Source organism: Daucus carota, chromosome 5 (genome assembly GCF_001625215.2).
Source record: "Daucus carota subsp. sativus chromosome 5, DH1 v3.0, whole genome shotgun sequence".
In the NCBI taxonomy this organism is placed as follows: domain Eukaryota; kingdom Viridiplantae; phylum Streptophyta; class Magnoliopsida; order Apiales; family Apiaceae; genus Daucus; species Daucus carota.
In genome coordinates this window covers 28,316,219-28,339,524 of record NC_030385.2, presented here as the reverse complement: position 1 = coordinate 28,339,524, position 23,306 = coordinate 28,316,219, and the positions used below count along the sequence as shown (strand labels likewise).

Sequence of the window (23,306 nt, the reverse complement as noted above, 5' to 3'; positions counted from 1 at the left end):
TTGAGAGATCATCTCCAAATTTCTCCAACTCAATATGCATGGCGTGGCCACTGCTTCCAGAATCATCTTCGGTTCGGCGCCTTTTATTTCCTTCGGCGCCACCTAGATCCTTTTCTTTTTCCAGATCTTCCAACATAATGATACGGGCGGTCTTTTGATCGCCCCTCATCTCCCCCACTCCTTTCTCAGTAGGGAACTTCAGTTTGAGATGATGAATGGAGGCAATAGCCTGAAAGGAAGCAAGGACTGGTCTCCCCAGAATAGCATTGTACGGGCTTTCCACCCGAACCACATAGAATTTGACCTGCTTTTCCACAGTATAGGGGGATTTACCAAGTAACAAAGACAAGTGAATTGTACCTTCGATCGGGACAGGCTGATTGCCGAACCCGTAGAGGGGAGCCTCATGGCAAGTCTCAATCTGTTTTCCTTCCAGATTCATCTTCAGATAAGTGTTGTAGTATAGGACATTCACAAAGCTTCCTCCATCGACCAACACCTTCCAAACTTTGTTCTGACCGATCACGGGATTGATGATTAGCGGATCCTCGTGTGGCCAAATGACATCGTCATAATCCTCTTCAGTGAACATTATGGGGAAAGGCTGCCTAGCAGAGTTAATCTGATAGAGACTGTAGATCTGCCGAGCGTATTTCTTCTTCGCCGTTTTGCTACTTCGGTCCAGAACTGTACCTCCGAATATTGTTCGGACCTCCCCTCGGTATCTTTCCCCTTCTTCGGGCGCCTTTCCCTTATCTTCTCTGGGACCCAACCGATCCCTCAGATCCTTGCCATACTGGTTCAGGTCACCAGCCTTAACCATCTTTTCGATCAATTTCTTCAAGTGGTAACACTCATCGGTATTATGCCCATTGTCCCGATGATAGTCACACTACTTGTCAGCATTTTTCTTGTAGTCTGGGATCTTCATCTTCGGTGACCGAACGAACCCGGGCTTCCCCTTAATCTCATTGAGAATCTTGGAGACAGATGCGTTCAGGGGGTGAACACAGTGCTGTCTCTATCTCTCCTCCGTTCGGCCCCTCTATCCGTCTTCTCATCCCTCTCATCTCTTCGACCCCTGTACCCATCATTTCTCCTGCCCTTGTTGTCCGATCGGGAACTGTATCGATCATCCTTTCTGTCATTTTTGTGTCCTCCAATCGACTCCATCTTCCTTCTGATGCTTTCCCCCCACAAGTAAATATCGTTCAAAGACTTCGGGGGTATATCGTACAAGGAGGATCGGAGTTTTTTACCTTTCACCGGGTCCAGACCAGCCGTGAGGAATCCTGCGGCTTTCACCTTGTCCAGGTTAGTCACCATCCCAGCTTCTTCTTTGAACCTGGCCAAGTAATCTCCCAACTCTTCGTTCGGCCTCTGTCTACAATGAATGAGGGCCTCAGTATCCTTCTCTCTTCGGCACAGGTGAGAGTAGTGCCTCAAGAACTTCCGCTTCAATTGGTCATAGGAGCTGACCGATCGTGGGCGTAGGGATCGGTACCACATCGTTGCCGACCCCTTGAGATAGGTTTTGAACATCTTGCAGAGCATGATGTCACAATGGCACATGCCAGTCATAAGGGACTCGTATTTATCACAGTGATCGATCGGGTCGCCCTTCCCGTTAAACTCGTTCATCTTCAGGAATTGCCTTCGTGGGGGCGGCCGATATTGCTCAATCTCCTCGACTATGACTGGTTCGTGGGTCAACGTTTTGTCACCAAACATTGCCTTCTCCATTCGGCGGAGACGATCCCTCACATGGGGACCTTCTTCTCCTTCGGAATCCGAAGGTGTGACATGCCTATGGCGAGTCCCTCGGGAGTGCGACTCGGAGTCCGAAGACCCGTCTTGGTCTTCCCGATTCCTCTTCCTGTTTCCTTCTCCTTCAGGCCTCCTTTCTCCATCAGCCTCTAGGGCCTCTCGAAGGGCTCTCTCCTGGAGCTTAATTTTCTCCCTCTGCAGCTGGAGGGCCTTCAGCCGTAACTCATCGGCCTCCCTCTTCTTGGCTACTCGGGCGGCCTCCTGCTCCTTTGCTTTTGAAGACTGAGCCTTAGCGGCCTGTTCTTCCTGCCACTTCAGCAGCATTTGTTGTTGTTCTTCTGGGGTAGGCAGCAGCCCCTCGGGACTGTTACCAAAATCCAAACCGGCATTGGGGTTGGAGGTGTTTCCAGTGGTTTGATCAGTTGGGTTTGTCATGGTGTTGATTTATGAGAAATTCTACTTGCAGTTCCCACAGACGGCGCCAATGTTGGAGCCAAGATTCTGCCGGATGCCGAAGCCTGGATACGACCTGAAATAGAGAAGAATGCGAGGGATTGTCCCCCCGATTCACCTCCGGCGTGAGAATAAGTTAGTGGCTCAAAAAGGTTCTTAGAGAACCGCAAGCGTAAAATGTATGTGTATGTGTGTGTGTATGAGTATGACTGATTTACCCTTGATTTACCAGCTATTTATAGGGGGTAAGAATCTCAGTGTGTAACCGTTCCGCCCGATGCGGGAGGGAAGTAATGGGCTTTTAAGCATAGCGTGATTCTTGCTCCTGGACGTTACAGTGGTAACGTCTAAGTAATTCAAATGACGGGCTGGACCTCTTTTGGGCCTCTCGAAATTGGGCCCAATGGCCTATCCTCTAACACGTATGCATGTTTTCAATCTTTTGATAGAACAATGTTTAATTTTGTTTGGATTCTTTTCTATCTATCTTCTTTTGTTATAATTCTTTGCTTTTCTTGTTAGTATTATCATTATTTCATTATTTCATTATATCATATCATGTTATGATTACGTGATTTGTGCCTTCCAATTAGTTATGGTTTGATTTGGTCAATGGTCTCTTTAACTTTTATGTTGTTTTCATGTATAAGATCATTTGTTTGCATAACTTTTAGTTTTGAATTGCACCCCACTTGCCCAAAACTGATCTTTTAAATATGTTTAACCGAATTTTTACTTAAATTTTTCCCATGATTTAGCTGAGGTTAATGTTTGTATTAATCCTTTCCATAATTAAACTTTGCCTAATATGTTATCTCTAATTTTATTTGTCTTTATTCTTTTTATTGGTATTTATATATATATAAATATATAAAATTTTAATTTTCTTAATTGGAATTTCCTTTATCTCATTCAAGTTGACTTTTTTATGTAAATGAAAATTATTTGAATTTTTTGAAAATGTCATCCTTCACATTTAAATCAATTAGTGTGTTAATTGTGCCTCTATTGATAGCTAGTTATGTACCATTTATGGGTGGCCATAATTGATGGCATATTTTTGGCCTATAAGAGGCAATTACGTGCCACTTCGTTGGCTACAATTATGTGCTACTTTGTTGGCTTATTAATAATTGTTATGTTATATCTCTGGTATATTTTATTATTCTTTAGTGTCTCACCAAAGATACACCTTTGGTTGAGACTTTATTTAATTTCCTTTTTACTACTTGAATGATACACACATGATGAATAATTACTAATTATTGGACATATTATCCTTTATTTTTAAATAATATATATAATCAGTTATATATGGACTTATATTCTACTTGTTTTCTTTGTTTATATTTTCAGGATGCTTGTAAGAAGACGGGTTTTTCTTTTCGGACATTAAAGTTTTATTATCTAAATTTCCCCGGTCATCTTGCATGTCCGATGGTTAGATGATAAACTTTCTTGAATGAAAGAATTATTACGGTGAATTGCCGCTTCATTTCGTTGAGATTCATTCTCATTATAAAAAAAAAAAGTAATAAGACAATGCTAAAGAAATATGTATTATATATTAAATGATGATGGTTTATATAACATATATAACGACGATTTATTAAGAGTGATGATTAGGAATGTGTTATTCTCTAACAAAATCCGTATAGACATATTTAATTATATGCATGCGGGATAAAGAAATTTTATAAAACAAAGTTTTTTCGAACTATAACAATATCTGGATTCATAAAACCTAACAGCAAGTCCAAAAATATTTTATTACATTTCATGTATATTTTATAAAATAAAGGATCCTAGTAATTTAGTATCACTAATTTGTATATTAACTTCAACAACTATACTTATGTATTTATTCTGAATTCTTGTTATAATAATATATTTAAACTAGTAAAGGAGGATTAGAGGGGATAATGTAGGAATTATAAAATAATGAGGACCAAGAATATATAAGTGAGGAAAATGAATTATTTATTAAGAAAAATAGGAAATGACAAATAATTAGCTAAAAATAGAGTATGTCTTGTAAAATTCGTGATGAATTTCGATACGAAACCATTAAAACTGGTTTTTAGATCACAATTCTTTATATTTAAGCTTAGAAACTCATCTAGGAAGCCGACTTGCTTTACCAAACAATAGCCACTACTAGGGGTGAACAAAAACCCGAAAAACCCGTGAAACCGACCCAACCCACCTTTTTTTTAAACCGATCAACCTGAACCGTTCGAAACCGAAATATTAATAGGTTCATTTTTCTTTAACCCGAATAGGTTGGGTTGGATCAAGATTTAACAAATTTCAACCCTTATCCAACCCAACCCAACTCGTTACTTTATATAAATAATATATAATAATATATGGATTTTTAAAGTTAATAAATAATTATAAACTTATATAAGTTCTAGGCTTATTTGCACTAAAATTGAAAATAACAGACATTCTGTTGGACCGCAACTTTGTAGCAAAAATCAGCAGTCCCGATCTGCCTTTGTTAATAGAATAGGTAAAAAAAAAAAAGCAAATGATATATGCTATTTTACTTCTATTTTTAAATATGTATTCAGTTAATACTTAATCAACATGTAACAGGTTGGTGGTCGAAATCCTTTTATGGGATCCAAAGAAGCTGAGTTAACCAAGAATCACGGCATTATCAATCAGTACACACGTATTTTAACCTGCCCAAATAAATAATATAAACGCATAAAATAAAAGGGTATTCTAACCGACCCAACCCAAACCAAACCGAATTAAATTCTAACCGACCCAAACCGAGTAAAATTTAAACCGAAGTTTAATTGGGTTAGAAATTATTAAAACCGAATATAATGGGTTGGGTTAGGGTTTCGGATAAAACCGACCCAACCCGACCCATGAACACCCCTAGCTACTACAGTCCCAAAATATTCTTCTTTGCATGTTCAATATAGACCACCCGTTAAATTTACTCGAACCATATTGGGTCTGTTTAGGAACCAGAAGCAACTTCTGCCTCTAGTTTCTGCTTTTCTTGACTCATTTGTGTAAGAAGTGGAATCACTTCTAAGAAGTTGAGAATGCTGGTTTCTCTCTCAGAGGCCACAGCTTCTTCTCTCGCACAGGCCACAACTTCTGCTTTTTTTCCAAACACTTTATTAACTTACTTACTTCTCACATCTCTTCCACTTCTTTACTTTAAGCAAGAAGTCACTTTTTTTAGTATGGTCAAAAGGGCTCCATTGTCAATTTTTTTTTAAGTTAGGCCACCCATCGTGTGTCTGGTATTTGATTCTTGAAGGGTGGCTACTTAGCTTTTTTAAACCTGTCGATTGTCATCATCTTTTACAGCTGACGAACAGTGCAAATGATGTCTCTTGTGACTGTGATCCAACATCTATCACTTAGGCCTGCATGTAATAGTGATAATCAGGGCCTCACCCATTTCACTGCTGGATCACTGTTGTGCACATTTCCTTTTTGTCCTTTCATCTCCTTAATTTATTCAACTTTTTTCTGTCCAATCTGTTTTCAAGTTTAACGTTATTTGATGCAGCCCAGGATCTTGGTTCAATATACAAATGTCGGTCTGTCGGTCTATACAATTACACACAGTACATAACAGTATCACACACAGTAATAATACAGAGCTTCTCATCATACATAGTCATGAAATAGAAGCATGGCCGAGGATTGCGGAGATACCAAGGACAAAGCAAAGTAGCAAAAGGAGATCCCCACTAAGTGTCATTCAGTAGTGTATGAAGCCTGCCATGTTTCATGGTAATTATGATATTACCAGTACTATGATTTTTTAATAATGTGCTATCACATTGTACACTTCCAAGCTGTATTGATGGGACTTTCTCTGATCTGTGCGGCAGGATTTGATTGTTGGATTCAGATTTTAACTATAATCCTCAAAAGAATGGAACCCCGCAGATAAAGAGAATTTCATTATTTCAATGACTAATATACAGTACATCTCAAGACAAGCTTAAGGTTTTCTGCATTTTCTTTTTTTTTTTACCCCAGATCCTACTTCCGAGTGAAATACTCTATGATATGTTATACTTATGAGTGAAATACACTATATATATTATATTATTATGTTGGAACCCAAAAAAAATTGAACTCATTAATATGTCGAGGTTTTCCTAGGGTTGCAAAATATAATGTCAGAAGAAGATCAAATTAAGAGATGCAATGTCTCACTATTCTATAAAATTTCAATAGAGGCAAAAAAGGTCTCATTACTGGTCAAGTCTACTATAACCACCATTAGCACTGGGGAGTTGCACACTTAAATTGCATAACATAGACTAGTGATAGAATGCAAAGGTCTAGTAGATACAGAAACATCATCTATTACAACTAGTTTGTTTTCACCAACCCTGTAAAATTTAGCATTTGTAGTAACGGAATTTAGGATCTATTGTAGTAACGGGTTGAGTCATTAGCATTGGGCACTGATACTGCAAAGGGATGGTAGGCGACGGTCGAATGAGATTGATATGCAGCAGCTGATGAAGCAGTGGTGGGTGCAGTAGCGAATCCTGATGATGCTGCAGTAGAGAAGAGTGGCACTGGAGTGGATCCACCATATAGTCCCTGGATATGCCATCCAAATTTTTGCTGGGAATTGACTTCTATACTTTTCTCTATTGCCTTGTCCTGCTGGCACTTACAAGAATATTAGCTTAGAGAAGATGCCATTGAAGTTTGTAATAGACAATTTTAAGCCTTTCATGAATGGAACTAACTGAATGACCTTTACATTTTAACTGTCTGATCAACAACAGATCGACGCGTTCTAGGTAGGTTTGGCCAAGAGACTTGAAAAAATGCCTCCAATGTAACTCTCCTCACTAACTGGTAGAAAATAGCCTTGTTGAAAGGTAGTATAAGCAACACGGGAACTATGTGAATAAAAACAAATTACGGTATAGTAATTTCTTGTTACTAATCAATGGTTGATGAACTGGTAGTTTTCAACAGGAATAACCTATGACTATGGTAATCTATGACCACGAAGAAACATCAACTGAGGAGTAAAGACGATCAAATATGACATATAGACATACTATTATCAAACCAGAACAAGACTTAATAAGTATATCTTTTCGAAACCAAAAAAAAAAAAAAAAAGACATAATAAGTATATAATAAATCAGTACCTCATACGAGGTATAGGAACTTGAATTAACACCACTCCATGGAGAAGGATGCTGAGACATAACAGGCAACTGAGTTCCGATTTTTTCAGAAGCAGATCTATCATTCTGTTGGAGAAAAAGAGAACAACAATACATCTAGGTGTAAACATAGAATGACAATGAAAATCGAGTAATTCAAAATTCAAATAGTGAGATGACGAGTACCATATTTTTTCTCGCCTCAGGGATGTCACTCGAGTAAACTGGGAAATCATGAACCTCAACATTTCTGTTTCCAATACGGACATCCCCAAAATAACCTAAGTTTAAATCCAGATTGCGGCTGCTGTCTGAGAAAGAGAATCAAGGGAAAATCTCAACATGAATTTCTCTTAACAAAAGATAGTTAAGTTCAATTGCTGAATATGGTACCTCCAGTGTCACTTTCACAACTTAACAACTCTTCAGAGTATGTGCTTGGATCAAAATTAGTGACTGCTTCCCTGCCATTGCATTTTAAAGCGGCTATATCATAAGCCCTGTTATCATAGAAACAGTCGCTTTGAGTGAAACTAAAGCCATATAAATGAATGAACACTGCTAGTAAACTTATGATACTACGAACCTAGCAGCTTGAATCTCATTGTCAAACAACCCCAGATAGATATACCTGAAGAAAATAGCATTTGATTACTAACTACTTTAAGCAGAAATATAATTTGACAGGCTATAATTAAATCTCACTTCTTGCCAAGAAACTGTCCCATTCGAGCCTCCCATCGGCCACACTTGTGTAGGGTTACTCCGCGGTACTTTGAAGTTCCCCTGGAGAACCCTGAGCTATGTCGTCGTAGTATATGCACAAATTCTTCCTTTGTCAAGTTCTTCATCTACATGATGCCAATATCACAAACATTAACACACTCAAGTTCCTTCTAATATCAACTCTCTCAAATTCAAATGACAGTCAAAATTTACCAAGATCACCCAACCTGAATAAGATCCTCTTCATAATCACTGGCAACAAAATTGATATCAGCACCAGTCCCGCGGAACTTAATGGCAGCTCGATCATATGCCCTAAAATTACAAACCACTATCAGATTCCAGAGATACTAATTTAACTCAACGATCTAAATAGCTTCTGCTAGTTGAGTTATTACCTAGCTGCAGCATGTGCAGTATCAAATCCCCCTTCAACCAAAGCACAGACACATATCAATAGACAACAAAATCAATATAATTCAATCGAAAAATAAGCGTGTATAACAATCAGAACTCCTTATTACAATCTATCTTCTCACCTAAATAAACTTGTTTTCCGCAATCCCTGCAAATCACATAAAAAGATGCAGTATAAAATTAAGTACTTAAATCAACAAACACATATCACAAAACACTTATAAGTAACTTAATTACCAAATATGTGATTCCCATCGTCCTGTTCTGCGATAAAAAGTAACACCGCGGTACTGTGAACTCTTTGGTCTCGGTCCTCTTCTACTAGCCTTCTTAACTGGCTGCGCCTCTTGCTGCTTCACCACCACTGATCTCTCTTCCGCTATCCTCGGAAAGAACTGCATCGTGCCTTCTCGATGTTCACACCTCTCCTCAAACGTACCACGCTGATCACTCGCTTTCAATATATCAAACTTATAAGTCACAAATCTGTTTTGATTCGAGAAAAAATCTTCATTGCTGGAGGTCTCAACATTGACAACAGATGAGTTTGAGGTTCCGGACTCATCGGACCTTTTGAGAGGAAGCTTGTCACTATCTTGCGTATTCGAAGGTGAATAAGTGAGATTTAAGTCCAGCATGATCACTTCCTCTGCATATAGTTTTGTAAACCTACTGCTATATATATGTGGTGAATGAATGGAAGTGAAATGTTGTTATAGGTGTGTTTTGTTTGTATATGGAGGTGAAACGGAGGAGGAATATGAAGGGGGAGATGTTTCGGCAGGGTTACAAGGTTGAAGAGAATATGAAGATATTGTTGAGGCCGGTTGTGGAGATATCAGATGTTGTTGTACCTAGGATTATATAAAAGAGAGAAACATGTCTTGTCTTGGTGTGTCTCTGCCGGAGGAAACGAAGGGGTAATTTGTCTGGAGTTAGTGTTAACCGAACGAGTTTCAGTTTTCGAGATGGGTCGATTTTTTTCGGATTTAAATTAGAGTTCGATTTTTTTTAAGTAATGTGAATGTCTATCATTTTATTAATTTCTTTAACATTTAATTTAAATGCTATTAGAATGTTCTAGTAATTAAGTTACATTTTCATACTTATTTCTTTTTTATCTTGATCGGTAAATGAGTTATGATATAAATTTGTTAAAAAAGGATTGGGAGATGTCATCTTTCAGCTTTTTTGAAGGTTATCTGTACTGTCTTTCGTAGCCGGATGAAAAACGTAAACGTTACATATATAAAACGTAAAAGATAAGAGTCAAGATAATTTATCATCTTTCTGAGCTACGAATCTCAATCACACTATATATTATATATCTTGTATCATAAATGAGTTGATGACATAATTTTCACAAAATAGAAGAAAAAACGTGTCGTTTTTCAGTGTGTTATATGTAATGTTTATCGTAGTCAGATGAAAAACGTAAACGTACGTTACATATATAAAATGTGAAAGACAAGATATATCTTTTTATTTTTTTATATAGTGATCTACAAATATCAATCTAACAATAATACAATAATAGTACAATAAGAACTAAATATATAAATATAACAAAGTAATCGAAACGGAAAAAGTTTAATCCTTATACTATTTCGTGTCGGTGAACAATCGTAATTGAGTTGCGAGTTGAGAATAATTTCAGTTAAACGATTATAAATTTTGAAGAAAAAAGAGAGAAAGATATCATCTTTTCAGTAAATTTATCTGTGATGTTTATCGTAGTCAGATGAAAAACGTAAACACTACGTATATAAAATGTAAACGATAAAAGACAAGATAATTTATCATTTTTATATAACGATATGTCATATATCTTGCATCATAATTGAGTTATATCATAATATTATATGATATCCTCTCGGAGAGAGGTAGAACGTAGAAGTGTATAAAAACGTAAGGGGGTAAAATTACAGTGAATCAGTAATTGTTTATTACTAGTAGTGGAGGTGGAGGAAAGTAGGAATAGACGAGACACTGACTCGGTTGTTATAATAAACGTTTCTATCGGCTGTCCCGTCACTCCCGCCGGTTAGAAAGATACTACAAATAGAGTAGATAGGCAGCTCTCATTCACACTTGTTTTTTCGTTTTACTTTTTCTTAATTAATCAAACTTCAAAGTTCAAACCCCGTTTGAGTTGATGTTCTGTTCACGCATTACTTCGAGTCTTCGACTAAAATGCAATATATGTAAGGTCATTTCAGTTGCGGGCAATTTGTGTATCCGGAGTTTCTAATAACAATATGTGTATTTGGATTTTTAGTTAGTGCCCTTTAACTCTACCGAGCACGAGCACGGGCGATAATAGCAAGTCCAAGAATGTCTTAGTAGGTGCCTTATATAAATAATAAAATATGATGTTCTAGTAGTGTAGGACATCACTTTTAGAGTATCTCCGGCAGATTAGCTATTTGATTTCTTAAACTAAAATTTTGAAGAATATGGACAAAAATTCACTCCATCAGAGTCCATACTCATTCCTTAAATTTTAGGATCCACTTTTCATTCCTTATAAACAGGTAATCCCTAACTCATTCCTCGTTTGTTTTTTAATGATGGAATATTCCACTCTCACTTTTTGGACACTCTTTCCCATATTTTCCTTATCATCTTTTTGTTAAAAGAATTTGAATTAAATACTATAATCATAATAAGGATCACAAATAGGGATTACTGTTGGAGTTTTCAATCAATATAGGATCTCTATTTTTTAGAATTTGAATTGTTTATTATATATTTAAGGAACCTACTTAGGACACTACTGGAGATGCTCTTACACCTTCACTCCAACAAAAAGCTTTATCTACAAGCCTTATTATTAAAAGGGTTTTATATCAAACTGGCCACCAATTTCGTCAAAAAATCTCACTTGACCCACCCAAAAAATTTCGGACTCATTTAAGCCACTATAAACCAAATATATATCATTTTACCCACTTCATTATTCATACCTTTTTACTTAATTATTTATAAAAAATTAACCGTTTATTTTTTTACTACAAAACCAATTCGAGTACTTTCATAATAGTTCCTGGTATTTATAAAAATAATTTGGGAATTTCTAAAGCAACATAGCCATGTAGTTAAATAAAATATATAGTTATAGATATAGTTATATGATCATCCTAGCTATGTTGCTTTGGGAATTCCCAAATTAGAGCATCTCCAACGGCGTTGGCTATAATTGTTGGCTAAATTAGACCTGTAAGACATTATGTAAAATTTGCTGAACCTGTAAGATATTTTGCTTCAATGGTATTGGCTATAGTGATTGGCTATAATTTAAAAATAGTATGTTATTAATATTTTAAATTGTTAAAATAGAATATATTAGTTAATATGGTAATAAATGATGTGCAATCTTTTTACAGATTTTCTTACAGGCCTGTAGAGGTTCGACAAATATAGCCAACCATAGAAGGTTGGCTAAAATTATAGACAACAGATTCATGTGGTTGGAGTGTGATTTTTTCAACAGCTTGGCTAAAACTTTTATATTTGGAATGACAACTCATCTTTTTGCTAAAGGTTTTGTATGGTTGGAGATGCTCTTATATTGATAAATACTAGGGACTGTTATCAAAGCACTCGAAGTGGTTTTGCAGTAAAAAAAACAAACGGTTGATTTTTTATAAATGTTTAAGTAAAGAGCTATGAATAGTGATGATATATATTTTGTTTATAGTGGCTTACATGAGTCCGAAATTTTTTGAGTGGGTCAGGTGAGATTTTTTGACGAATTGGGTGGGCAGTTTGATATAAAACCCATTATTAAAATAGTAATATTTTTAAATCATAATTGGAGGGAAATGAAAAGTAGGAAGGAGAGAGATAAAAGGAAACTAGTTTTTTATTGATTGACCTAGTTTAGGTCATGCATAGCGATGTCTCGTTAAGAAGACACTTGTTAGATATCCTAGTGTTTTAAGAGCATCTCCAATAGTCTCCTAGCCCACTCTTAAAAGCAACTCCAATGGGCTCCTCAAACAAACTCTTAACTCTAAAATTTAGGAGGATATGAAAAATTAGAGCTCCAATGGGCTCCTAATAGCTCCTTAAAAATTTAAGAGCTTCCTCTCTCTCCTTTCTTTTAAAGAGCATCTAGGTGCTCCTAACTTATTTTCTTTGAATAAAATACTCACTTCCTTCTATTTCTATTCACTTCTCTCTCCAACTTTTCTCCTAAATAATAATAAAATATGAATTAAGAGCAACTATAAAAAGTAGTATTGGAGCTCACACGTTATTCAATGTACTAACTCATTAGGAGCCACATTTTATATCATTGTTTAAGGAATGATTTAGGAGCACCATTGGAGATGCTCTAAATATAATATAAAATATTAGACTCCCACCAACTTAATACAAATTTAAGAGTCTCAACTCCAACAATATTCCTTATACTTGCTCTTAAATTAATATTCTATTCTTGTATATGACACAAACTCAAATGTAATTGGAGGAAATGGATATTTTATTGTAAAAAGTAAGTTAAGAGCTTTGTAGTGGCTCTTAACTTTGAGGAAAGAGGAAAGAGAAACAAGAGGAGCAAAAATTTCTTTCTCCCTCCTCAAATTTCAATTTAAGAGTTCATTTAAGAGTCTCTTGGAGATTCTCTAAGGCATCACTAGGACACTGTTGGACATTAAATAGGGCAGCGGTTGGACTTGCTCTAAATAATTTAAAATTTTATATTTATAATTTAATTTTAATGTAATTATATTCCTTTTTATATAAAAGAATTCTATAATAATATTCAGGGATTTCAAGACATTGTTGGCACAGTGAATAGTAACACAGTGTAAAGCTTCTGGTAATGGAGACGGCTTGTTTCCTGTGGTGCCTGCCAACGACTACTGTATTCCAGCATCAGCTCCCACCGTGAGTGCAAATTTTGTTTGCCACCTGCAATTTTCATCTCCTCCCAGCTTTCTATAGCCGATAAACCATCATCAGATCTCAATTACAAATATCTCTAACATATTATTAATATCTGGGTCACGTTCCGCCACAAAGAAACCAATTTTGTCTACTTAATCAAGAGTCTCACTCCATCGCAAAGCCTTAAAAGGCCATTTCAATTCAGTGGCAGTATACCATAATTACATATGAATATATGATGCACATCAAAACCAAACAAAAACATCATCAACCAGCCTGTTAAACCAAACAGAACCATACTCGAGATTAACACCAAAAGAATAGGGGTCTAGGTCCTGCCATACATATTCTAGGGAGTTGTTACCTACAATTTCTTGGCGTTCGATGAATATCCGGCGGCCAGAATTGTTCTTAAAAAGTGTTATATATTAGAATTTTGTTATTATCCAGACCGTTGGATCATCCTTGTATAGACTACTGTTCTTTAGCATACATATGGAGCTTATGAAAGATACGTTGGCCGATACGTTAGAAAAAGGGAAAGTGAAAACGTACTATTTTACATATATGATATAAGATGAACAATAATAAATATCAAAGACTTGGTAATCGAAGCCATATCGAAGTAGTTGGGGATTTAATGAATATTTTGAGGTTAGAGACTTAGAGTTAGGGTGTTAAATTAGGGTTTCAGGATGAAGATGACTGTTGAAACAGAATGGTTGTAATTGTACAAGAAGGGTAGATAAACAGCAAGAATAAAGAGAGAACGGGAGAGGGAAAGAGATAAGCATGAGAGATGTCGCTCAACTTGACATAGTTTTGGAGCGACAACTGGGAAAAATTTAGTATATGCATATTAAGCTTAAAAAATAAAATAAAAATTACGTTCATAATTTATGACAACGTTGGATTCATTTAACGAAACCACGCCCCATGTAATAACTCTTGAATGCCAGTTTGCTGCACATTTTGACAAGCTATTTGCCCTCATACGAGTTTCACAATTGTGGCATGCAAGTAAAATATAATTAGTAATATTCTGATACCGCATAGGCTCACTCTTCAAATGGAAAGTACTTCAGCAAATATCAAGTCAGAGAGACCAACTTCACTTGATTATATAGCATGTTCAGACCAAAATCTCTTAAACAAATAAAATCACATAAACACCAGAATACAGAAGCAAGGCAAAGAACAGCAAAAGTAATGCCGAAATCTTCTCATCCCACAAAATCTCTTTCATGTCTTTAGAAAAGCATAGAAATATAATCCTAACACAGAGAAAATGACAAGCTAAACTGGTTCACAATGTTACACAATCACTGTGAAACACCGAGCCACTTGCCGAAGTTATCAAATTCAGTGTAGTCACTATCAGATATCATAGTCTTGTACCAACCCTTACCAGCAGCCTTAATCTTTGTAGCTTCCTCCTGCAAAAGAGCAAGGGAACAAAACATCAATCAATTTGTTATAGACATGCATACATATATGCAGCAAACTGGCGAGGGAAACCTGAAACTATTGGCGGCAAACAAAAAGAGGGGTCAATGAAACTGCAAAATGCAACATATCACCATACACTTTGTATTGGACAAAACTAAATACAGTATCACAGAAGACAGGATAAATTGTAGCAAACACTTTTGCAAGCTTATTCTGTCATTTATAACTGCAACAACAGAATATCTCACCAAAATAAGAAAGCTCTTGGCTACAGATAAATGACAGAATAAGCTTGCTAACTGCAACAAGAGAATATCTCACCAAAATAAGAAAGCTCTTGGCTACAGATAAATGCTACAGATTAAAAACAGCACTACATTCTTCTCTTCTCTAAGACGTGGACGTGGTTATGTTAATCACGCATATACTCCATACATTTTTAAGTAAAATAAAGCTCAAATGTATAATTACAAACTGGAACCTTCAGGTGTTTATAAACAAAGCACACATTCAATTGTTCAACTGTTCCAAGTCATATATAATTCACAATATCTTATCACTGAAGATTCATTCCAATGCTACATGTAAGGTTTGATCTAATATTTGACATCATTAGTAACTAGTACAGATTATTAAAAAAAACAAGTACAACAAAAACCTTGTAAATGTCTTTTGCCTGCAATTTGAATGTTTGAATATATAGGGTTATGCTAAAAATATCCCAAAATGTTTAGAATGAATCTTCTGCAGATATCTCTCCTAGGGTAGCATTATAGTACCTGAACTTGTATTATATACCTTGTACTAATCATTAAACCAGTACATTAAGAACACACGAACTTTTCATCAATCACAACTTTATACTCTTTTAATTGTGATGATTAACTGTTTGCGCTTTCCATTTATTCTCTCCATGGATCTTATACTGTGATCACCATTAAAGAAACTTACTGGTATAGCAACACAATAATTTATATATGCAAATACAAGGGAATCATTCAAGAAATTTACACAGTACCATATACACAGTTGAAAACCAAACATTGGGTGCATATGCATATTTAAAATTTAAAAATGCACAATTAATCCATTAATCATTTACCAAGGGCATCATCACAAAATTTAGATATATACCTTAGACAGCGGCTTCCTCTTCTGATCAAGCTTCTCCTTCTTAGACTTAACACGCTGTGCCTCAGCCAAAAGCGACATCCTCCTAGCAGTCTTAGCATATGGGTTCAACCTCAACATAGTATTCAAATTCTTCAATGGATTCTTCTTCAAAGGAGGCCTCTTAATCTCCTTCTTAATTGGCCTCACCACACTCTGAATCTCATCAGAATTGATAATCCTAGCCAAATCAGCATTGACCATCTTAGACCTAGGCAAAACATATCCACTCTTCTTCTCAGAAGGCTTATCAAAGCTCCCGTAGATCGAATCCAATTTCTCAAAAGCACTCTTAGTCCATATCACAAACCTCCCCAAATGACCACCAGGTGCAAGTTTCAAAAGATTCAAACGCTCCACATTAGCAATCTCGACACCAGGAATGTTCCTAAACGACTTCACCAGCTTAGCTCCTTCAGTCCCGTAAACGATCAAAGGTCCTTTCCTCGAAATGTACCTCCTGTTCCTCATTTTCCCCTTTCCAGGCCTAATTCCCATACTATCCTTCGCCTTCTCAGCATCCTGATACGCCCCAACCTCCTTCAACACCTTGATCGCATTCGACGTCTTCTCCACCCCCTCCACAGAGTCCGAAACCACAAGCGGAAGCTCTGGAACCGTATCAATTCTATGCCCACGAGCCATCACCAAAGCCGGAACAGAACTAGCAGCAATCGCCGACGCCACAGCAAACCTCTTCTGATTAATATTAATCCTGCTATGCCACTTCCTCCAGATTCGGGTCGGGGCAAACATCCGCCCGCCCCGACACATGTTTCCAAAAGCACCCTGCCCCGCGCGGTGGGTCCCGCCACCAGGAACACGAGGGATACGCGAAACGGCCCGACCGGTCCCCCAGGACTCGGCGGAGGTCTGGTGGCCGGCCTTTCGGGAGACGGCGTAGGGCTGGCGGGAGTTGTTGGACATTTCGGAGTGGATGAAGGAGACCAAGTCGGGTCGGATGGAGGATTTCATGACGTCGGGCAAGGGGAGAGAGGTGGTGGATGAGTCGGTGGCCATGTCGGACTCTAGGGTTTGGATGGAGACCAGAGGGCGTGATGAAGCGGCCATTGTTGTGAGCTCGGGAGAGAAGATGTGGGGCTAGGGTTTTGGGTACAGCGACTCTGCATTTTGTTAGGTTATGGCGTTATATAGTGCCCATTGTTTTTTTCCTGGGCCGTTTTTGTTTTGTGTTGTGGGCTTTGTGGTTTTAGGCCAAGTGGGCCAGACTTTTTATTCTGTGCTACTTTTGATCATTGTAATAAAAGTATTCGAAACAAAATATAATTACGAGGTGGCGTTGGGGGCAAACCATCCAAATATCCAAATTTGGAGCAGATTACACAAATTCAAAAAGTGATCCAAATTTGGATCAGTGGATCAGTTCACTGATCCAAATTTGGATCACCACTGTTCACTGATCCAAATTTGGATCACCTACTTTATTATAAAATAATGATTTTGTTATTTTTATATATTTCGTTTATCGGATTTAAATTTAATTTTTGATTATTAATATTTAATTAATAATAGTTTAGAATCAATAATTGGTAAAACTAATGTTTTAGTAAAAATTTCGAATAATAGGAAGCAAATTTTATTGAAATTAAAATAAAATGCAATACCGGGAAATGACTGGAAAACAGAATGATAAATATAAATTAATTAGATATAATATAAGTTGTTAATAATAATTAAAAATTAAATTTAAAATTATATAGTTTGATATAAAATTTATGTAATATAATATAGAAAAATAATTTGGATCAGAATTTGGATCACGCTGCTGGAGTTGGTCAGAAATTTGGATCAGAAATTGGATCAGTTGGTGATCTAAATTTGGATTTTTGGATCACAACTGCTGGAAATGGCCTCAGTAATATAAAAGTATTTTGAATAAGGTTAGTTATATTATAGAAAGTTGATTATGAGCATGTCTTGACTTAAAACCCGGGCTTTAAGTATCTCAGGTTTTAAGTTGAAAAAATGTCAGTTTGTGTAATAAGTTAAAAGTCGACTTAAAATCAGAAATGAATTAGAAGTCGACTTAAAGTCGGAAGTTAGTTTGAGGTACTTTGTTCGGTGACACTTTTTTTTTTGAACTTTTTTCATAAAAATTACTCCCAAATCATAAATTACTTTTATTTTTATTATTATATTTTTAATAATTCATAAGTCATTAATAAGTCAAAATCTATTCATATATTTAAATTTTAGATTACTACTCTTTGACTTCTCTCTTCAAAACCCTAAAGCCGCCTCTGCCATCCGAGGGGCTTCCATCGGCTTTCACCGGTGGAAAGCCCCAATCTTGCCTTCTTATATTACTATTATTATTAATTAATCTCTTGTTTTCTTCAATAAGTTCCCAATTTATTTGGGTTTGTTTGGTCTCTCCCTGTGAGAGTTTGGTTTTTGTTTGGATTTTGTGTGTTCATCATGTCCGGGATTATAGATCTGCAGGATTTTCATGGTGTTGATTCAGTGATAAAGGTTTGTATGGTGATACATTTATGGTCGATTGCTCAAAAGGCCTTATTGCAAGGTACATGTCTAAGCCTATTTGTACAACCGGTGATAACTCAACTTGTGTTTGATGACCTGACAACTTGTAACTCAACTTGTAACTCAACCTGGATTAGTCTCTGATAATTTATGATAGTAGATAGTTTAGCTGGAATCAGATCAAGAAAGTAAAGTGGATACAAGAATCAGAATGTCAGAAGAATTCCAAGATATCCGCTACAAGACACTGGAAGAAGTTCATTTCATATGATCAAGCCTCGATGCTAAATAAATTTTGTAGCAGTTCAAGGAGTTCAGAAGGTACGAAGATTCAAGTATTTATTTCATTAGAGATTCCATATATGTACTGAAATGAAGTTGAACTAGAAGACGAAGATTCGAAGACCCGACCACAGCTCAAATGTTTAATTGATGGAGAATATTCAATTTAGTTAGGCACAAATGAACCAGACAGTATATTTGTGTGTCAGCTATTTATATTGAATATTTAACATCAAAGGAAGGTGGTCGTTCAAGCCGAGTGATGATCAAGACGAAGGCTCAAGACATTTGCTTTCTGGAATATACACTTTTTAATTAATTCTTTGTTAATTAATCTCTATTAATTTATTTAGTTGTTAAATTAATTCAATTTGAATTAATTTGATAATTAAGTTTATTAATAAGTTAATTGATTTAGAAATAATTTACAAAAAGAAAGCAAAAGAAAGAAGGCTAAAAGGAAGGACAAAGAGACCGCCTCTCAGACCTGTCTAGCTATGGGAAAAAGAATTATCACCAACGCAATGGAGTGTGATATATTCTTAATGCTGGAAACCCGGTTGGAATTGATTTATAATTTTCAAAGCAAAAAGGATCCGGTTCTAGACCCACAGGAGACCGAATCTTAGTCCTGTCTGACTATGAGGGAAAAGAATTATCACCAACACAATGGAAAGTGATATAATCTTAAAGCTGGAACCCCGGATGTAATTGATTTATTATTTGCAAGGCAAAAGGAGTCCGGTTCCCGACCCTCTAGAGACCGCAGCTTGGACCGTAAGGATTTATTTAAATTAATAAATATTTTAATTAATTAGAAAATTATATTTATAAATGTCTGATAATATTAGATATTTATTTATATAATTTCTGGATTAAATTAAATATTTATTAATTAAAAATTATAAGCTGTGCGGGACTAAAAGCATTTCTAAGGAGCTGGCTAAAGGACGAAAGTTTATGAACTTTCGTATTACTGAAGCAGCAAGCGTACTGCCGAATTAACCGTGGGCATGACATTCTTAGAGAATGTCATACCATGTGCCTCTGCATGACTTTTCCATATGTCATACCATGTGTTTCTTCATGACATTTCCAGGGAATGTCATGTCATGCTTAACTTGGAGGCCAAGCTCAATAATGTCATACCTTCCACTCTCAGCATGACGTTATCAAAGAATGTCATTCCTTCCCTTGTTTCAGCATGGCTTTGTCTTATAATATCATACCTTTCCTTGTATAAGTCATACCTAAGCTTTGGAATGTCATATCTGGCTAGAATGTCATTCCTAGCAATGTCATACTAGTTCAAAGTGCTTGCCTATAAATAGGCCTTCACTTTCTTCATTTCAAAATGTTCAAGCATTGTAAACTTTCAAGTTGTTTGTAACTTGCTATTCGTTAAATCCACAGTTTTTAGTACTTTGATCATTCGGTTGTTTTAAACCGCTAAAGTTAGAATACTTCCTGTCAAATTTATTCTACGAACTAGTGGACTTTAAAACTGAACCATATTAATTTAATAACGACTTTCAAGTTTAAATAACTTTTTACTTGAACCTTGTTTATTTAATTAATTAAAATCTGATTATCCTGTTTTATCCAAATCAGATTTATTCCTCGCGAATTTTTGTGACGATTGTATTCAACCCCCCCTTCTACAATCGTATCGGGACCTAACAGTTTGTTCAATTTCGATTATATCTGTAGATGCCGTATGACTTTTCATTATTGAATTATTTTCTTTTTTCAAAAAAAAAGTCAAAATTTATTCAAACAGACATTTTTAATTCTCAGCTTATCAAATAAGCTACGTTAAGTCATAAATCACATTAAATCATAAGTCTTAAATTCAGCCAAACGGACTCTATGTAATATATAATATTTATAATAATTTTAATTAAAATGATTCAAAAATAACGTTTTATCCATAGGATATTGTGTTTCGATTATTGTAACGATTAATTTACTTCAAATATATATAGATTTAATATGCTATTTTATCATTAGAATAATGATGTGATATATTTACACATAAAATTTCAACAAAATATAACCGACATTATTGAATTAAATAAATTTATATATCCGTCTCTTCAAAAAAGTTGTATCAAATACTTGTGCATGTCTTTTTTAACAAAACAATGTTTTGAATTTTTTCCTTAAATTTTCTTGAAATATAATTTCAAATATTCACTAGCACTAGATTTTTAAGGTAGTATATTTATCGGTCATTCTTCCGTACTCGTACCTCTAATTTACCAAGAAAGAAAGGAGCAGAAGAAATAAAGAACTGGTGGCTGCAGTTGCAACTGGAGTTGGGAGCAGAAAGAGGAGAAGACAAAAATGGATATTCAGCTACGATTCCAGACCGGAATGATTTCACATAATCTGGGGTGGAACTGGAGATACCAGAAACCTCAAGCACCCCCTTGTTCTCCCACAAGGAACTCCCAGCAATCACCTCCTCCTCAAAACGGTGACAACAACAACAATGGTACTCATCTATAAACTAATATCACACACGACTTTCACTATTTGCCTTGTTATGTTATGTCATGTGATTCTCCTCGTTGTTTGCTTAGTTGGGTATTGTAAAATTTTGAATTTGTGATGAGAAGAGAGATGTTTGGATTAAATGAATTTTTGGATCAGAGTGGTTAAGTTTAACATTGATTTTCTTATTGAATTTGCTTTGCCCCAATTTTGCAGACATGTTAGAGATTACGTGTAGTATTGTAGGCTTGTAGCTTGTTGCTCATTTCCTTCTTAATCATGTAAAGAGTTGTATTCTCTTCAAGTTTTTAGGAATATGATGCATATACTATAGTGAATGTTTGATGTCTTTTTGGTGCTGTCCAGACTTTATATCACTTTTAACAGTCAAATTATCTGTAGTCTTGTTGTAACATCCCACAATCCACATCGATTAGAATAACAGTCAACAACTAATGTATACCAATTTGTTACAGTAGCACTTATGGACCGACCCGTGGTGGGTTATTGTGTCATTGTGTCCGGTACGCATATAGTACTGCTCAGTTTCCGTAAGTTTGTGTATGAATTCGACGATTCTTTTAGATAAAAGGAGGTTTGAACTCTTTATAGATACAAGGTCAATAATGAATCTATACTTGCAGTTCTATAGCATGCTTTTGCCCTTCCATAGTTTAATGAAATAGAACCAGAACTCTTCCTGTTCTAATACGATTCGTCATTGTAAAGCTATTTAGTACTAGTAATGTGTACAATTTAGGAGATAGGGGCAATTCAAACAGAATTAAATTCATTGCGCAAAAGAGAAGTATTTGGACCTGTTGTCCAAACACCAATCGGTGTGAACCCTGTTGGGAATAAATGGGTATTCATAAGAAAACGAAATGAAAAGAATGAAATTGTGAGATAGGGGCAACATGAATCCTGTGCTGAAAATTTGGAAGTTCCTTTTTTTTCGGCTGAAGACCTTTGGGTTTTTTTTTTCTCACACCTATAGATTTGCATATGCTTTTCAGAGTTGACAGTATGTAATGGAGTAGATTGCAGAAATTCATTAATGCTTTAAAAGTGGCATAATATGATAACTCTGCACCAGAGAATTTAAAATATCAGTCCTGGTCATGTACACAGGGCATTACACTAGTAAATACAAATACAGTACTGCTCTTTGAACGAGGCATGTAATGTTACAAGAAGTATAAGTTTCACATTTTTGTGGCTTAACAGTTCTGCTTTGAACTTGTTAGCGCCGATGCATAGCTTTAACATATGACATCTTGTCATTACAGATGATTAGAAACTAGAAAGAATTTGTTTTCTCACCAAGAAATAAGCATACTTTGTGAATGCACGATGGCAAGTGGCAACAATGGATAGTAGCAAATGTGATTTTCTGATTTTTTTGAATACCCTCAGGAGACGAGAGAGGTTTTCATCTAACATGGAGTCTTCTAGCATCTAAAACCCATTTACTCAGAACTTCTCACATTTTATGTACATAGAAGTCGACCAAATGTTTTAAATAATTCAGTTCATGCACAAATTCAGGTGACAAGTCCTCAACAGACTGGGACAAAGCCTGGTCAAGCTTCAAGAAGCAAGGAAAAAAGAGCATCTTCTCCCAGTTTTCTCCAAACAAGTATGTGACTTGGAACCCTCGACGTTCAAACTACCCCTTGTCCGAGGAGGTCGATCCTATCAAGAGAACAGAGAGATCAAACCTTATGCTGTGGACAAGCCCAAAGTTCACTTTAGTGCTGGCAATTATTATTGTTTCTCTCCTCCTTTTGTATACAATCCTTGCCCCAATGAAATGACTTGACTGAAATATTTGCAAAAGCTACGATGAAGCAAATATGTATTATAGATCTCTCAATTTGTTATAATGCAAAGTTTCAGGTATAGTCAATGTCTAACATGAAAGAAAATATAAATTCAAATTTCGTATTCTTTATGATCCTT

The 23,306-nt window shown here is 35.9% G+C and overlaps 3 protein-coding genes across 5 annotated transcripts; 1 reads left to right on the top strand and 2 right to left on the bottom strand.

The window, feature by feature from the left end:
- Nucleotides 1-6,381: 6,381 nt before the first annotated feature.
- LOC108221057 (AP2-like ethylene-responsive transcription factor TOE3) lies at nt 6,382-9,509 on the bottom strand. 3 transcript variants are annotated; one of them, XM_017394957.2, is made up of 10 exons: nt 8,784-9,506; nt 8,669-8,694; nt 8,528-8,558; nt 8,357-8,444; nt 8,109-8,254; nt 7,990-8,034; nt 7,797-7,903; nt 7,590-7,714; nt 7,386-7,490; nt 6,382-6,885 (listed from the first exon to the last, which is right to left on the bottom strand). In XM_017394957.2, exons 1-10 carry the CDS (start codon nt 9,182-9,184, stop codon nt 6,634-6,636), a joined length of 1,326 nt encoding a protein of 441 aa, XP_017250446.1. In that variant the 5' UTR covers nt 9,185-9,506; the 3' UTR covers nt 6,382-6,633. The 3 variants fall into 3 exon arrangements, with proteins under 3 accessions (XP_017250446.1, XP_017250447.1, XP_063934892.1); XM_017394958.2 differs by having other exon boundaries at nt 6,382-6,882; nt 8,784-9,504; XM_064078822.1 differs by having other exon boundaries at nt 6,742-7,080; nt 8,784-9,509.
- A 5,029-nt stretch (nt 9,510-14,538) lies between these two features.
- Nucleotides 14,539-17,198, bottom strand: LOC108223629 (large ribosomal subunit protein uL4). The gene is made up of 2 exons (XM_017397972.2): nt 16,026-17,198; nt 14,539-14,878 (listed from the first exon to the last, which is right to left on the bottom strand). Exons 1-2 carry the CDS (start codon nt 17,130-17,132, stop codon nt 14,765-14,767), a joined length of 1,221 nt encoding a protein of 406 aa, XP_017253461.1. The 5' UTR covers nt 17,133-17,198; the 3' UTR covers nt 14,539-14,764.
- A 3,897-nt stretch (nt 17,199-21,095) lies between these two features.
- On the top strand, nt 21,096-23,248 carry LOC108220973 (uncharacterized). Its single transcript, XM_017394876.2, has 2 exons — nt 21,096-21,345; nt 22,893-23,248. The coding sequence occupies exons 1-2, from the start codon at nt 21,195-21,197 to the stop codon at nt 23,159-23,161; spliced, it is 420 nt and encodes a 139-aa protein (XP_017250365.1). The 5' UTR covers nt 21,096-21,194; the 3' UTR covers nt 23,162-23,248.
- The last annotated feature ends 58 nt before the right edge of the window (nt 23,249-23,306 follow it).